The 16977-nt window shown below is 43.5% G+C and overlaps 1 protein-coding gene across 1 annotated transcript in view; it reads left to right on the top strand.

Moving 5' to 3' along the window:
• fhdc2 (FH2 domain containing 2) overlaps window positions 1-16977 on the top strand; it is a 53019-nt gene that overhangs the window by 13123 nt on the left and 22919 nt on the right. The window contains exons 4-8 of the mRNA XM_080187546.1: window positions 3784-3886; window positions 6838-6923; window positions 10468-10568; window positions 12794-12864; window positions 13518-13625. Coding sequence (XP_080043672.1) covers window positions 3784-3886; window positions 6838-6923; window positions 10468-10568; window positions 12794-12864; window positions 13518-13625 — 469 coding nt within the window. The remainder of the gene's footprint in view (window positions 1-3783; window positions 3887-6837; window positions 6924-10467; window positions 10569-12793; window positions 12865-13517; window positions 13626-16977) is intronic.

The raw sequence follows: 16977 nt of genomic DNA, 5'->3' as shown, positions 1-16977 counted from the left end.
GTGGAAGAATTTCTCCACGAAGGACAGGTGCTGCGGTACGGTCCAACTACTTGGAACATTCCGCAGCAGTGTGGCCAGACCCATCCTTCTCAACACTCGGGACAGGTAGAACCTCAAAAAGTAGTGACACTTGCTGTTAGTGTACCAAGGATCTGTGCACAGCTTGATGCAGCCTCACACAAAGGTGGCCATCAGGATGAGGGCGGCGTTGGGAATGTTTTTCCCTCCATTCTCTGAAGATTTGTGCATTGCCTCCCTCTGGACGCGATCCATCTTTGATCTCCAGATAAACTTGAAGATGGCCTGCGTCACTGCTGCAGCGCAGGATTTGGGGATAGGCCACACCTGTGCCACGTACAACAACACGGACAGCACCTCGCACCGGATCACCAGGTTTTTTCCTGTCATGGAGAGGGAGCATTGCTCCCACAAGCCCAGTTTCTGCCTGGCTTTGGCGATGCACTCGTCCCAGTTTTTGGCACATGCCCCTGCTGCTCCAAACCATACCCCCAGCACCTTCAGGTAATCTGCCCTGACAGTGAAGGGGACAAAGGATTAGTCAGCCCAGTTCCCAAAGAAAATGGCCTTGCTCTTACCGTGGTTGACTTTGACTCCCGAGGCCAGCTCGAACTGCTCGCAGACCTGGAGGAGCCTGCAAACAGATGAGAGGTCCAAGCAAAAGACAACCACATCATCTATGTACAAGGAGGCTTTGACCTGTGTGCCTCTGCTGCCTGGGATTGTCAACATGTGCAAATTTTTTTTTTAACTTTATTCCAATCCAATCAAGTCAAATTAAAGCCAATTCAGAGTCCCAACAAGTTGGGACATTCCCGGTCCAAGCTGACAAGACAGGGCTTTCACCTCCTGTCTTGAGCTTGATCTACATGATCCAAGCTGATTGGAGTAGGCATAGCTCCTTCTCCAAGGCATCTTATTTGCATCTTAGCCAAAAGGCCGAGATGCCGCTTTAAAAAATTGCTTCAAATGAAGCCGAAATGTAGCCTAATGACTTCAACCAAGTGCAGTATGTCAATACTATACTTGATCTTAGCCATGGGCAAATTCTACACAGACAGTTACCTGGCACTGAAATTGAACCCAGGTCTCTGGTGCTGTGAGGCAACAGTGTTAACCAGTGTGCCACTGTAATATCCACCTTGCGTATTTTGTGAGTTCTTTCAAAACTTGTTCGCTTGTTCACTATCTGGTTTCTTCACCTTAAGCATTCTGAAATTCAATTATTTTACACATTGTGCTTGGGTATACTGCTTTAATGGGGAGGCACTGGAATGTGTAGTAGCTTCTTGCACTCAGTTTCTCTTACTGGAAAGAGAACATGGTCTTATGAGTGAACAAACTCACAGTAATTAGGTTATAACAAAAACAGAAAATGCTGGAAAACCCCAGCAGGCCAGACAGTATCTGTGAAGAGAGAATGGAAGCAACATTTCAAGTTGGGTAGTTGGTTCTGAGATTCCAGGGTCCTACAGTTTAGCTGAAAAGTTGTCCTCCTTAATTTTCAGCTACAGCTTGTTCCAGCAATCAGAGAGAGATTGAGACAGAGCAGGAGGAACTTTGCTCTCTTTTTGTTTCTGTGTCTCACACACACTCTGACACACCCAGCACTGGTCCATTCCTACCAAGTTTTTGCAGCTGGCTTTTTGTCCCACCCTCTTGTATATTCCTGGAAGGCAAAAATCCTCAAACCGGTCTAGAACATAATTTACATGATATAATTCCTGCTGAGACGATAAGCAGCTTCCATTATCTCCACATATCATGACAATTCACGTTTGCAAGGCTTTTTCCTTTAAAATGTCTATCTGTACAACTGCAACTGCAACTGTACAGGGCACTGGTGAGGCCGCAGCTGGAGTACTGTGTGCAGTTTTGGTCGCCGCACTTACGCAAGGATATTTTGGCCTTGGAGGGAGTGCAGAGGAGGTTTACTATGCTGATGCCGGAGTTGAGGGGGTTGAACTATGAGGAGAGGCTGAATAAACTAGGCTTGTACTCGTTAAAGTTTAGAAGAATGAGGGGAGATCTCATTGAGACATATAAGATGATGAATGGGATGGATAGGATAGAGGTGGAGAGGCTTTTCCCACTCAGAAAGGACAGTAGGACTAGAGGGCACAGCCTCAAGATTAAGGGGGTGCGGTTTAGAATGGAGTTGAGGAGGAACTTCTTCACTCAAAGGGTGGTGAATCTCTGGAATTCTCTGCCCGTTGAAGTGGTGGAGGCTGCCTCGCTAAATATATTTAAGACGTGGGTTGATAGGTTTTTGATAGGCAAGGGGATTAAGGGTTATGGGGAGAGGGCGGGAATGTGGAACTGAGCCACGACAGATCAGCCATGATCTTATTGAATGGCGGGGCAAGCTCGAAGGGCTAGATGGCCTACTCCTGCTCCTATTTCTTATGTTCTTATGTTCTTATGTTCTTATCTGAGACAAAGGCTGAAATTTTACCAGCACACTCACCCCAATTCCAGAAGTTCAAAGAACAGCATTCTCCATTGGCCTATGGCGAGATTGTATGAAATTCTGCCCAAAGTGTATCATCCCATTGTCTCTCTCTTAGTACCACTGACACCTGAGCAATTCAGACAGTGACTGAATTTACATGGTCAGAAGTTACATCCTAAGCAACGTTTGGCTTATATGTTCATTTAAACAAAAGTGTAATATTTAAATGTTCAACATGTCAGTACATAACTCAGAGTTTTTCTCCATAATTATGACAGCTAGAACAGATGTTGGGAGTAGAAAGTGCCTCATTTATTTGAGGTTTCGAGAATGGAGGTTTAAATGATTAAGAAAAAAACGAAAAACTAAGGACAAAATTTTATGCTCGTGGGTGGGGAGAGGAGCATAAAATTGCGTGGACAGGATTCACTCCAGGATCCCAAATTCTCTGACCCAGACACAATTTCACAGTGGGGTGGGCAGGACCTCAGGCAGTAAATCCATCCTTTCCCCAGCTGGAGTACATGGGTCAGAGTATGGTGGTAAAGAGAAAGGAACAATTCTCCATCTCGGGTAGGAAGGTGGGGGTGGCAGACTTCAGATTTGGGGCGCTCTCCTCTCTGGGACCTGGGAGTTTCAGCCCTCCCCCCTCCCAATAACCTCTGATGCTATAACCACAACCCCACCCCCTATTCCCCAGGGATTCTCAGAGACTTAGCTTAACAACAAGCCCAGTTCCTTTTCTGGCCACTGCAACTCTGTACCTGGATAGTTGAAAGTCTGACAACACCAGGTTTTAGTCCAACCTATTTATTTGATAATATACTCACAAGCTTTCGGGTTAGCCCCTTCGTCAGGTGATTCACCTGACGAAGGGGCTAACCCGAAAGCTTGTGAGTATATTATCAAATAAATAGGCTGGACTAAAACCTGGTGTTGTCAGACTTTTTACTGTGTTTACGCCAGTCCAACGCCGGCATACCCACATCCTGGATAGTTGGACAGCTGTCAGCCAATCAGATTGTCCTGGAAGTTCTGCCCAATGCCAATCAGAACTCAGCTGAGTGTGACATGGCAGTGAGCTTCTGAGAGTTGGCAACAACATTGCGCACCAACTCTGTTCTGTCCAGAGTAAAGAAGGAAGCTTTTCTAGATCTTTTCCTTCAGTCTGAGGAGCGTCTGTTACCAGTTGTGTATATGAAACACATTAGGAGAATTGGACCAAAATACCTTTTCATAGTGTCATTCTTAACACTATAGCCATCACTATGTAAATAACATTATACTGAGTTTGATCATTTTTTCATTCCAAGATCGGTGTTGGAAATTGTGGAAGATATTAAGCGAGGAACTGCTGAAGGATATGGGGCTGAGGAATTGAATAAGCTGCTGAAACTACTGCCAGAAGCTGAGGAGGTAATTTTGCGGTAGACGGAGGGGAACCGGTGGATGTGGTGTTTCTTGATTTTCAGGCGTTTGATAACTTGCCGCACAAAAGGTTGCTTCAGAAGGTTAGGGGGCATGGAGTTGGGGGTAAGGTGTTAGCGTGGATAGAGGATTGGCTGTCTAATAGGAGGTTGAGAGTTGGTATCAATGGGTGCTATTCGGATTGGCGGTTGGTGACTAGTGGAGTGCCCCAGGGATCGGTGCTGGGGCCTCAGCTATTTACCATTTATATAGATGATTTGGAGGAGGGGGCTGAGTGTAGGGTGTTGAAATTTGCTGATGACACAAAGGTAAGTGGAAAAGCAAATTGTGCGGAGGGTGTGGAAAGTCTGCAGAGGGATCTAGATAGGCTAAGCGAGTGGGCGAGGATCTGGCAGAGGGAATACAGTGTTAGCAAGTGTGAGGTTATCCACTCTGGCAAGAATAGTAGTAGGAGGGACTACTATTTAAAGGGTGAAAAGCTGCAGCGTGCTACGGTGCAGAGGAACCTGGGGGTCCTTGTGCATGAGTCGCAAGAACCCAGCCTGCAGGTGCAGCAGGTGATCAAGAAGGCGAATGGAATGCTGGCCTTTATAGCGAGGGGGATTGAATATAAAAGCAGGGAGGTCTTGCTGCAACTGTACAGGGCACTGGTGAGGCCGCAGCTGGAGTACTGTGTGCAGTTTTGGTTGCCACACTTGCGCAAGGATATTTTGGCCTTGGAAGGAGTGCAGAGGAGGTTCACTAGGCTGATACCGGAGATGAGGGGTTTGGACTATGAAGAGAGGCTGAATAGACTGGGTTTGTATTCGTTGGAATTTAGAAGGATGAGGGAGGATCTTATAGAGACGTATAAGATAATAAAGGGGATGGATAGGGTAGAGGTAGAGAGATTCTTCCCACTCAGAAAGAACAGCAGGACTAGAGGGCACAGCCTCAAGATAAGGGGGGGGGAGCAGTTTAGAATGGAGTTGAGGAGGAACTTCTTCACTCAAAGGGTGGTGAATCTCTGGAATTCTCTGCCCGTTGATGTGGTAGAGGCTACCTCACTAAACATATTTAAGACACGGGTAGATAGGTTTTTGGTAGGCAAGGGAATTAAGGGTTATGGGGAGAAAGCGGGAAAGTGGAACTGAGCCACTTCAGATCAGCCATGATCTTACTGAATGGCGGGGCAGGCTCGAAGAGCTTGATGGCCTACTGCTGCTTCTATTTCTTGTGTTTTTATGTCAGTTATGAGGACAATTGTAAGATGGAAATCTGATGAATTTGGTTCATTGGAACTTGCAAAAATCAAAACTAAAATCTCTTTTTTGAAATCTGTGTGCATTAATTGCAATAATTTCTCTATTGGGGGAAAGGAGCATTGTGGTAATGTGGTCTTGATGAATGCTGCGCAGATATGAATTCAAATCCCACTAAAGCTGGGGAATTTCCATTCAATTAATTAACAAATCTAGAATGGGGTGGCTACAATGGAAAATCCCATTGACAGCAGTGGGACCAGAAAACAGTGCCGTGAGCAGATGGCATGCTGCCTCTCGCTGCTGAAATCAACCCAGTAATGGGAGGAGTCCACCTTGGGGTTTTTTAAGTTGTCCCCCGCCGTTCAAAGCTTCATGATACATATCCGGATACTGATCATTGGAAATGCGACAATGGGGAAAAGCATCCCTACACCGTGCCACACCAGTAAGAGCTTCAGAAAGAACAAAACTCAGTAGTAAATGAGGACAGGCAAATTTTAGATAACTGAATAAAGTAAGGGAATAGAGAAGAATAAACAAATAAAGTAGTCGCATTTTAAGAAAATACTGCAAATCCAGTGTGAGAGAGAAAAATAAATTAATTAAAATGCAAATAATTGGATACAAGAGATTTTGGGAATAAAAAATTACTTGAATCTTAGTCAAGTTTTATAAAGTTACAGATGAATGATATTATGAATATTTCTGTGAGCTGTATGTTTTTTGGTAAGAAAAAATGTAAATTTACCTGAAGTTAGTTAAGTGTTATATAGTTTCACTGTTTTTAATAAGGAGTCTCAGCAACAGGTTAAAGTCCAACAGGTCTATTTTGAATCACGAGCTTTTGGAGTGCTGCTCCTTCACCAGGTGAGGAAGGAGCAGCGCTCCGAAAGCTCGTGATTCCAAATAAACCTGTTGGACTTTAACCCCCAGGTGTTATGAGATTTATTATTGTGCCCACCCCGATCCAATACCAGCGTCTCCACATCACTGTTTTTAATGACAGAGATGGGTGAAATGCTGTCACATTTAGACCTCAACAGAAACATACACCTAAATAATAGAGGGAGGGGATGCCGTGTCCCCTGGAAACTGTGTCAGTGGGACGTGCAAGCACTTGATGAGCAGAAGGCCAAGGCACGAGGATACCCAGAGCAGGTAAGTCCAGGGACTAGGACTGGGGGATTCAGGGAGAATGGCAGGGTTGGAGGGGTGAATTTAAATGAGAGTGGATAGGAAGGAAGGCATATATTAATCTAAAGGGAGGGCAGTCCATAATTGTCTAATGGCAACACTTCTTTCTCATCCTTGAAGCATTTGATTACTAAGAATTTGGGTTTCTCACTTCCTTCTATCCACACCAAATGTTTTATGGCATAGTCAGTGTATTATCAGGCTCAGTTGACTTGATAACAAGCCTAAAAGACCCTTGATTATTCATTTAAGTATGGTGGGCAGTCTGCCAATTTTGGTGCCCCCCACCTCACTTTTTATGGGGGAGAGCATGGTGTTTGGCAGGAAGATGGTGGGTCGGGCACCCGGCTTATTTTATGTGCTCACCTTGTGGGATACACAGCCATCAAGAGTTTGTAAATTCAGCCCATAGTAAACATCAGGTACCACATTCAAGGTGTTGAAATAAAATGAGCAATACCACAATAGATTTGCCTTATTTTAAATTATTGTATGTTTCAGGTAAAGCGTCTCAGAAAGTTTGAAGGTGACCAGACTAAACTGTCTGAGGCAGATCTCTTTATGTTGCTGTTGGTGAGCGTGCCAAGGTAAGACAATAACATTTTAGCAAATAATTCATTTTATTAATGTTCTTAAGGAATCAGTTAGTGTAAGGACTGTTATCTGTTCAACTTTCATTATCAAAGATCCCATATCATCCTCAACTCTCAACTTATAACTTCAGAACTGAGGGCTGCAGGCACAGACACACATTACTGATAGCCCACTGTCAGATGTGACCTGGCCACCACAAGTTATATCCTTTGTTCCTTTGTAGCCAAAACCCTCACTCCAGGATAATGCTGAATGACAAAGATATTTCTAAACTCCTAACTTACACCACAGACCACTTCATCTGGTGCCTCTGACATTACTGTCCTATCTTCCTCCTACCCAACATCCAATCTGCAGCACTGCTCTTTTACTCCCAAACCTAAGTATTACTTGTCAACACTGTTATTTCTGCACCTTTGCCCTTTAGTCCTTGGTATTGGTTAGGCCTTTTCCCAAAAGCAGGATCTTGTGAAACTCCTGGGAGTGGGAAATAAAGTAAGCAGGGGCACTATGTTGAGCAGGAGGAAAGATGTCAGATTCCCTATGGCAGAATGAAAATTAGTTATTCTGTTGGTGGCAGAATGAGGGTGGATTGTGCTTCTTGGCAGCAAGTGTCAGAATCAGGAATATTGACACGTTATGCATGCTCATTAAAATGTAACTTGGACAGATTAAATTGTACCTTTGGAATTAAGCATGCAGCAAATAAGAAACACGTGCCTTCAGATTCGTGACTGGTTAAAGGTGGTGTGCAGCAGGAAGCTAATCTTAATAGACTTTAAACTGAGGAGGAGCTCCTTTTCATGTATGGGGAACTTGGTTGCACCAGGGGAGAGGAGAGGAGAATTATAATTGAAATAAGGTGGTGGTTGGGAAAGCAGACTGGAGTATAGCTGAGTGAGGAAAAGAGATGGCAGCCCCACAAAGTTATGTGCAAGAAAAAGGAGAAAGCTGGACTACACAGAAGAGGTAGTGCCTACAGATGGTAGGTCAAGCATGATATTAGCCATCTTTTAATTTAAACACCCTGCAAGCATTCCACTTTTATGAGACAAACAAAAACAATAATCAATGCTTTAATTCATTCAACAATTTCTTTATTTAATACTTCTGGTACCAACTCAAACATATGGAGGAAGCTTTCAGGTGAATGATAGTTGATCAAGAGTGAAAGGGCGTGGCTTGAGGGTTACTGAAGGAAAGGCAAGGGGGAAGATGGGGAGAGGGATCGCTGAAGTACCATGGATTTCACTCCCCTCACATACAGCCAGACTGATGCCTTTGAATGTCAAGAAGTGAATGCCTGCCAGGGTGCCATTCAAATGTAATGGCTGGACCTTCAGGCCTGTGAGGTAACAATAGAGCCAGTGACTTCCTGCTCATCCCCACTGCATGATTTCCTGGGGCCATTGCGTATGCATATCTAATTGACTGGCCGACCTGTGATTGTGTATGGCTAGTTGCTCCACCTCTGACTGAAACACTTCAGTCCTGGTGTTGGGACCTCAACCTGAGAAGATTCTGGCACACATATTTTCTCAAACTTATGATGAGTGAACAGTTTCCGTGAGCAGACTGTTCTTTATAAACTCTGCTGTATGCAGTGTTATAATTCATGTCAGAAACTCCAAAGTGTTTTATGAAGTCCATCTGGATCTTAAGTTTAGCACTTTGAATTAGGCTAGGGTAAGCATGAAATGCTACAGCTCAGATATGATTCAAATGACCCACGATGGAGCTTTTATCAGACAAAGTTTATTTAGGAATACAGTTAACATATAAGGAAAAAAAATTAGCAATAAATTTTGCCAATTACAAACAAGAAAGAAAGACAACCATGATATTGTACAACCTTTAATGAATATGAACTGTTCCAACCAAACATACTTCCTTAAACAAACCCCTTGCCACAGGCTTAACACATATACAATATGAATGCTGACATGACGCTGGAACTTAGTCCTTTGGGGGAGAATCGAAACTCTGACTTCCCAGCTTTGTAACTTCTAGCAGCCCTCTGGATATACACACAAACCAGCTTGGAGTCAGAACAGCTTCCCAAAACACCAGGTAGAGAGAGAGAGAGATTCCAGGTAAGCCAACCACCAAAAGCAGATATTCCACTCCTGGAAGGCCCAGAGACCTTCTTCCAGCTAGCCAGCAGAATCTATAACACCAGGGAGAGAGAGAAAAACACTGCTTCCCACTTGACAACCCGGACAGCTTTTAATTCTTAAAACCAAAACTGAAAGTAGGTCCTTGAAATCTTCCAGTAAGGAACCACCTCACTTTGACTTGTCAATCAATCTTTCCCCTCACAATGCACAATCATAAAAGATTCCAGAAAGTATCTGAGGCCTACAGTAAAAATAAACAAAACCCCACTTAAATAATTGAAGCAGCAACTAAAGGACTTCTAGCAGACAGCCCGGCAACAGTGAAACCAAAAAGGTCTGCTTTTCACTGCAGAGAACATGATTTTCAAAAATAATTATTAAAGGTACACTACTGTCACAATGGGTTAGCATATTTTAGGCCTAATGACTAATCTGAACTGCAATAAGTCACTTTCTAGTGAGTAATTTGGGTGCTCACTATGTTTTCCTGTCGTCTGAAAAGGCAGAGAGCAGTGCACACAGTGGACAGGTCAAAATATTCTCCAGATTTATTTATTGTAAAAACAGTACAAAGAAAATAGAAAGGTCAGAAAGGCATGAGTCAGCACAATGAAATAAAGCTTATAGTGAGGGTGAATTATGTATATTTATTTTGCAAAATAACAACAAAGCTTGGAATAGGGTGATTGATTTGTTTAGACTGGTGTGCCTCATCCCTGACTGATTCATCCTTTTAACTCCATAACACAGTCCACACTGAAAACACTTTGCTGCTCCAAAATTAGTGCCTGTATATGGTGGGAGCACAGATGATCTTTTCAAAATTAGGATTAAATTTGCATTGTGTATATTGAAGTTTGCTAACAGAAGGCAACAAGCTCCATGTTAGTGTGATGAAAAGAAACTGACACTGAACTCTTTTAGTGTAAAGTTGATGTTCTGAAAATATTTATAGGATCAAGAGAAATCATGTATGACCATATTCAGTAACATGATAGCAACATTTTATTTAGTTACATTGGATAAATCTGGCAGGAGTCCTTCAGGTGCAAAGTGCTATGTTTGTTGACATAAATTGATACCTGGCAATATTGATCCCAGCAATTAAGCTCTAGAGCTGGATACACATTGTTAATACAGTACAACAGCAGTTCAATGCTAGTGGATCCATGTTACAGTTCTTTGGTTTAATGCCAACTCCGGTGGATCAATAGATCAGGTATCCTTACTCTAGCACTGGTTCAGTGATCATTATGAAATAAAATTTAACAACAACAATTCACTGTTGGATTATCCAATTGATTCTTCCTGTGCATGCTTGGAAGGAAAATTTATGAATATATTGCTGACCCTGATGTTCGGAGAAAATCATTATTTAGTTGATTCTGATATTTGGGAATAAATATGGTTTATTTTTCAGTTACCGCTTGCATTTGGAAGCCATGATTCTTAAGGATGAATTTGAGCCACAAATAAAGTCACTTCTAACATCTATTAGTACATTGATAAAGGCTGCAAATGGTAAGATCCTGAAACTGAATCAGGGTAGCCTTTCTGTGAATGTGTAAACACATGCTGGCACATTCAAATCTTTGTACTTAATTATGAACATTTTTCTGAATGCAAGGCTATTTAAACCATTCATGAACTCATGGCCATGATTCACCTTAATTGGGACTCAATGCCTATGCCTATGGAAAATGGGAGTGTTTCCCGCTGGTTTTGGCAGTGTCTATCAGGCAGAATTCACCCACTTGAAAGAGGCAAATGAGCCCATCCCAGGAAACCAGCCAGCTAGACCCACTGTCAATCTCCACACTCCAAATCAGGCCCATTTCCCATCAAAAACTCCCTCAGCCCACTCCCCCCTCATGCCTGTGATGTGTTGGGGGCGGGGGAACGACCTGTTATTTGAGTGGTGGCGGGCTGGCGGTCAGATGCCCTCTTTGCTAAGGGGTTGGTGATGCTCCCATGCAGCCTTGGGGTTCAACATGCCAGATCCACACTGGTGATTATCAGCACTAAAACCCACCTGGTGCAGTTGCCGCTGAGGGGCCAGTTGCATGGCCAGGGGCCAGTAAAGGAGCCATCATACCATTAGTGGGTTTAGGGGACCTGTTGTGGGTGGCAACCTGATTGGGGCCAGCAGGGTGAGTTAGGTGATTCCCAATTGACTTGACGCATATCAGGAATTCTAACTTTTGGCTGCACCCCATTCAGTGGGGCATCGGGATTCCCACCGACCTCTTATAAAGTCGGTGAATCCTCTTCCATATAATTGCGTCATCTTGCATGGACAGAATTGAAGTACAAAATTAAACCAAGCAACTCTACATGTGTGTAACTCAGAGACAAATGTCAAGCAAGTCAACACAAACCTACAATAAAACAAACAAAATTCATAAATATTGAAAATACTTTTATGTATGTAGTGCTTTTCATAACCTTAAGTTGTCCCAAAGTACCTTGCAGCCAATGAAGTATCTTTGAAGTGAAGTCACTTCTGTCATTTTTTAAAAATCTCAGATAACACTTTGTAAACTAGTTATCTTTAGAACATAGAACACTACAGAACAAACAGGCCCTTCGGCCCACAAGTTGCACTGATCACTTCTATACCTACTAAGCCATAGACCTATCTATAACCCCCAATCCCATTAGATCCCATATACTCATCCAGAAGTCTTTTAAAAGACCCCAGCGAGTTCACCTCCACCACCACCGACGGCAGCCGATTCCATTCATTCACCACCCTCTGAGTGAAAACCTTACCCCTAACATCTCCTCTGTACTTGCTTCCCTGCACCTTAAGTCTGTGTCCTCTCGTAGCAACCATTTCAGCCTGGGGAAATAGCCTCTGAGAATCCACCCTATCTATACCTCTCAACATTTTATAAACCTCTATCAGGACACCTCTCAACCTTCGTCTCTCCAGGGAAAAGAGTCCCAGCTCCCTCAACCTATCTTCATAAGGCATGCCTCCCAATCCAGGCAACATCCTTGTAAATCTCCTCTGCACCCTCTCAATAGCTTCCACGTCCTTCCTATAGTGAGGCAACCAGAACTGCGCACAGTACTCCAAGTGGGGTCTGACAAGGGTCTTATAAATTTGCAGCATTACCTCCCAACTCCTAAACTCAATCCCTCGATTAATGAAGGCCAGTACATCATACACGTTCTTGACCACATCCTCCACCTGCGAGGCCGATTTAAGAATCCTATGGACCCGGACCCCAAGATCCTTCTGCTCTTCAACACAGCTAAGACTCCTACCCTTGATATTGTATTCCTTCATCCCATTGGTCCTGCCAAAATGGACCACTACACATTTGTCTGCGTTGAAGTCCATCTGCCACTTCTCCGCCCAATCTTGCATCCTATCTATGTCCCGCTGCAACTTCTGACATTCCTCCAGACCATCCACAACACCTCCAATCTTTGTATCGTCTGCGAACTTACTAACCCATCCGTCCACTTCCTCATCCAGGTCATTTATGAAAATGACAAACAGCAAGGGTCCTAGAACAGATCCCTGGGGATTCTTAACTTTTTTACAGTCCCAGTCAGAAGTCTTGCCCCTCAATGACAAAGTCTGTACCAATGCATCTAAACTGTAAACAGGAATTCATATTTGCAATATTATTTATCTATTTGTGTTTTATATGCATGTTGCTGTAGGTGTATTGTAAGCTGTGCATGTGTGAGAGTCAATACTGAATGTGTATAAAACCTTCACTGTCTTGCAGAACTACTGAACTGTGATGAACTGCATAACATACTGAGGCTGGTATTGAAAGCTGGAAACCACATGAATGCTGTAAGTATTTTGAACTGAGTAAATCTACCAGCACGGTGTCATGATCATCTTTCACTTTAATATGTTCACTGCCAAAAATGCAATTTTTCAGTCCTCCTGAAGTCAATCCACAATCAACAGTTCACCACCTCTGCTGAAAATTAGAATTATCCAGAGTCAATAACACATTAATGCTTTGTTGCTAATCATGTTTTTGTTAATAAATATCATGACCTACCTTGCCAAATGTTACCATAGTAATACTCCTGTTTAAAATGAAGATAGCAAAGTGATGTGTGAAACATTATTACAATTACACAAACATATAACATATACCTGATAGGAATACAAATTTATCTGAGCGTATAAAACATGAGCAGAAGTAGGCCATTCTACCACTTGCACCTACTCCACCATTTAGTAGTATCATGGATTATCTGTTTGTGTTGAGTTCCACTTTCCCCATCTATCCCCGGTAGCCTTTGATTCCCTTCTTTAACAAGAATCTATCGATATGCTTTTGCCTTAAAAATATTCAATGAACCCACTTCCACCACCTTCTGAGGTAGAGTTCCACAGTCACACAACCCTCTAAACAAATTCTCCTCATCTCTGTCCTGTAAGAGTGATCCTTAATTTTAAATCAGTTCTTTGTGTTCTTATTTCATTTGCAGGGAGGATATTCAGGAAATGCTGCAGGATTTCGGATTGCATCACTGTTGAAGCTTGCTGACATAAAAGCAAACAAACCTGGCATGAACCTAATGCACTTTGTAGTCATGGTAAGCATTTTGAACACATGACACTGTCAAGAGATCTGTTCCTGAGCCCTATTTTCAGAATAATGGTCACTTAATTGTTAACCTGTAAGCAGAAATATTTTAGGCAGTAAAACTTGTTCTGGTTTTAATAGGAAGATAAATAACCATTTGAGCAGTAAAATTAATTGTGATGAATTCACTTCATTGTATGGAATGAAATGATAGCAACAAATGCTTCACGATCTGTGGCTCAGTGGTAGCACCCTTGTCTTCAGATTAGATGAATGTGGTCCCATTTCCTTGAGCACATGACTGAGGCAGACCCTGAGGTCCTAATGTCAGGAATGTCACTACATAAGTGCACAAATTTCTTTCTAATAGGCTATAAATGCTAATTATAAAGGGATATATTACATCTGACATTTTTTATCTCAATAAGGAGACTTAAATCATAACCAAAACAGAAAATGCTGGAAAATCTCAGCAGGTCTGGCAGCATCTGCAAGGAGAGAAAAGAGCTGATGTTTTGAGTCCAGATGACCCTTTGTCAAAGCCTTCACAAACTCTTGGCCATGGTTTACCTGAATGGGGACTTGTTGCCCATGCCAATGGAAAATGGAAGTGTTTCCCATTGGTCCTGGCAGCATCTGTCAGGTGGGATTCACTCACCTGAAAGAGGGAAATGAGCACATCCCAGGAAGCCATCCAGCTAGACCCATGCCAATCTCCACACTCCAAATCAGGCTCACTCTCCATCAGAAACTCCCTTTGCTCCCCTCATGCCTGTGATGAGTAGGGGTGGGGGTGGGGTCATCTGGACTCAAAATGTCAGCTCTTTTCTCGCCTTACAGATGCTGCCAGACCTGCTGAGATTTTCCAGCATTTTCTCTTTTGGTTTTTGATTCTAGCATCTGCAGTAATTTGTTTTTATCCAGACTTAAATCATAAGTTAACTTAGTTATCTTTTCTAACTGGCAAGGAATTTAGTTAGTATGTTTATAGCACAGTGGTGCATAGCCAGTAGCATGCATATGATAAGTTGACATTTCTTAAACATGTTTCTCAATCATTTTCCTGTTGATTTTTCTATCTCTATTCCTCTCTGCATTTGTGCCTTTCTCCTCTGTTTCTCTTTCTGTGGGTGAGATTCTCATGTTTTTTGGCGATGGAAGGTGACATGCCATTCACTGGCAGCGGGGACCTTCTGGTCTTGCCACTGTCCATGGCAATTTCCATTGAAGCCACCCCATGTCTCCAGGAAACACATGGCAGGGATGCACTGAGAATCCCATTAGTGTGAATGGCCAGAGAATTCCAGCCTATACCTTTTTACTTAGTTGTTCCTCTGCCTTTTTCTGCTCTGTATCAGTCTTTTGCTCTGAATGGAAGGTCTTGTATGCTTTAGTGAGAAGGTTATCCCTGATGGATATAAATTGCATTTTGCAGAGGTGTGTTTGGGGAAATGCAGCTTGTGTTGTTCAGGTGTTCCCTTCCCATCACACGTCCCCATGCCACGTGCTTTCCCTCCAGCCTTTAACTTCTTTCACTTTTGTCCCTCCTGTACACTCTGCTGTGCACCTTTCTTCCCCATGGATCCTTCCCTACCAAGTATCGTCTCATATCTATTGTGCTTTTATAATGATATAAAAGAACCAATCACTCCTAAGGGATTTGGGAAACACATTGTGGGTTTATTTATTGGGTGGAATCTCCCCCACCATCACCAGCGGGCATCATGTCAGGCAAAGTCGACAATCCCTCAGGAACATAAACATCTGATTCCTAACAGTGGGATTTGATGATGAGAATGTTATTGGAGGGTGAAAGGGAATAAACATGGATTCTGGGACCCAACTGGACAAGAGTGGGTATCTCTACAGCTAGTGGAGTGGACTCTACCAGGGTTCTTTGGCAGCGCCTCCAGAGTAGTGAGCTCATACAGGTAGAAGGATGAGGCAAGAGGAGACATGGCATTTGCTGTGTTTGCTGTCCTCTGATGTGTAGTGTTTGCACTCAACAAATGTATCCCATGCAGGGTTGTTCAGTTGGGTGGACCTCTTCCTTCCATCCCTGGAGTAGAGGACATCCCTCATACATTCAGCAGTACGTTTAGGGAAAGTTGCTGAAAGTCGTTGCCAGTGTTGCCTAGGGTCTCTTTGACCAAAGTTCAGAGTGGGATAAAGCTGCAGTGGTCTGGGTGCCTTTTAAATATGATACCCAGATATGACAGCAAGGCATATGATTTCCTGCCCACTCTGCCACAAGTAAGGTCCGGAAACCCATGGCTGCATTATTTATGAGCCCAACACTGTACTGGGCTCTGAGAAGCAAAATGCTCCTGCTCCCCACTTCCAACACAGACTTGGGTCTGGAGTGGAAATCCCAGCCATTGAAACTAGGCACACGAAAACATATATGCATGGATACAAAGCTTGAAGACATCAGAGCTGTGTTCTGCTCACAGGCAAAAGTGAAAATAAACTGCATCACATGACATACTGACATACTTTTCTTCCAGTGGTGGCATACTTCAATCCTTGAAAGGCATTTTGCAATAATATCTACCCCATTTACTTTGATCCCAGGCCATCAATCTTGGTTTCCTTATTTCCTATTTTCCCTTATGCAGCATAATATCTCATCCTCACTGTAGCACTTCAGCCAAATGCCAGTTTCCCTTCAGCAAATACCCTTAATTGTGCACTAAAGAGAAGGGATGTGCCTGCAGATTACAGTGAGACAGTCTACACCTCGGGACCTATAACATCAGTCTGGGTTGAGCAGCAGCTTCAAAAACCCCTGTTGGGCCAGCCACTGTTAGCTCAGTAGGAAAGCTTGTGTTCCTCAAAGCCCACAAGGAAATCGAGCAATGATCGCTCATGGCCTTCAAAGCCATCATACCATCTTCCCTGCTAAGGTCCGTATCTCTCCCCACTGCAAGACTGTCCTTTCTACCGCTTAGCGGCTGACCTTAGGTCTGAAGATGGGGCTGGGCCAGGCGGCATAAATCAAACAGGGGACCTTTGTATCCAGAGCGAGTGTTGCATGGTTACCAATGTGGGTTCCTCCTTGAGTTCCATTTCAACCTGGAGGCCCACTTCTTCAGCCTCCACCTCTGAGTCCATACCTTGACTATTCAGAGGGGTCAATGCAGGGTTGGTTTCAAGCTGAGGCTCACACTGGCAGCGGCTATCTTCATGGCCAGTACTGAGGCCTGCTTGGGCCTTGACTTCCTGTCTCTGAGATGGTCAAAGTGCTTCTGTCAGAATGGCCAGCAGCCATTCCAATTAGTCAATAATCAGACAGTTCTCTAGTCCATCCTGGTTCAGCGCTGCAATGGCTGGAAGAAGTGTTGCAGTGCCTTGCCTGAGAC

Source organism: Carcharhinus amblyrhynchos, chromosome 4 (assembly GCF_965287045.1).
Source record: "Carcharhinus amblyrhynchos chromosome 4, sCarAmb.v2.hapA, whole genome shotgun sequence".
In the NCBI taxonomy this organism is placed as follows: domain Eukaryota; kingdom Metazoa; phylum Chordata; class Chondrichthyes; order Carcharhiniformes; family Carcharhinidae; genus Carcharhinus; species Carcharhinus amblyrhynchos.
This window is presented reverse-complemented; position numbering and strand designations above follow the sequence as displayed.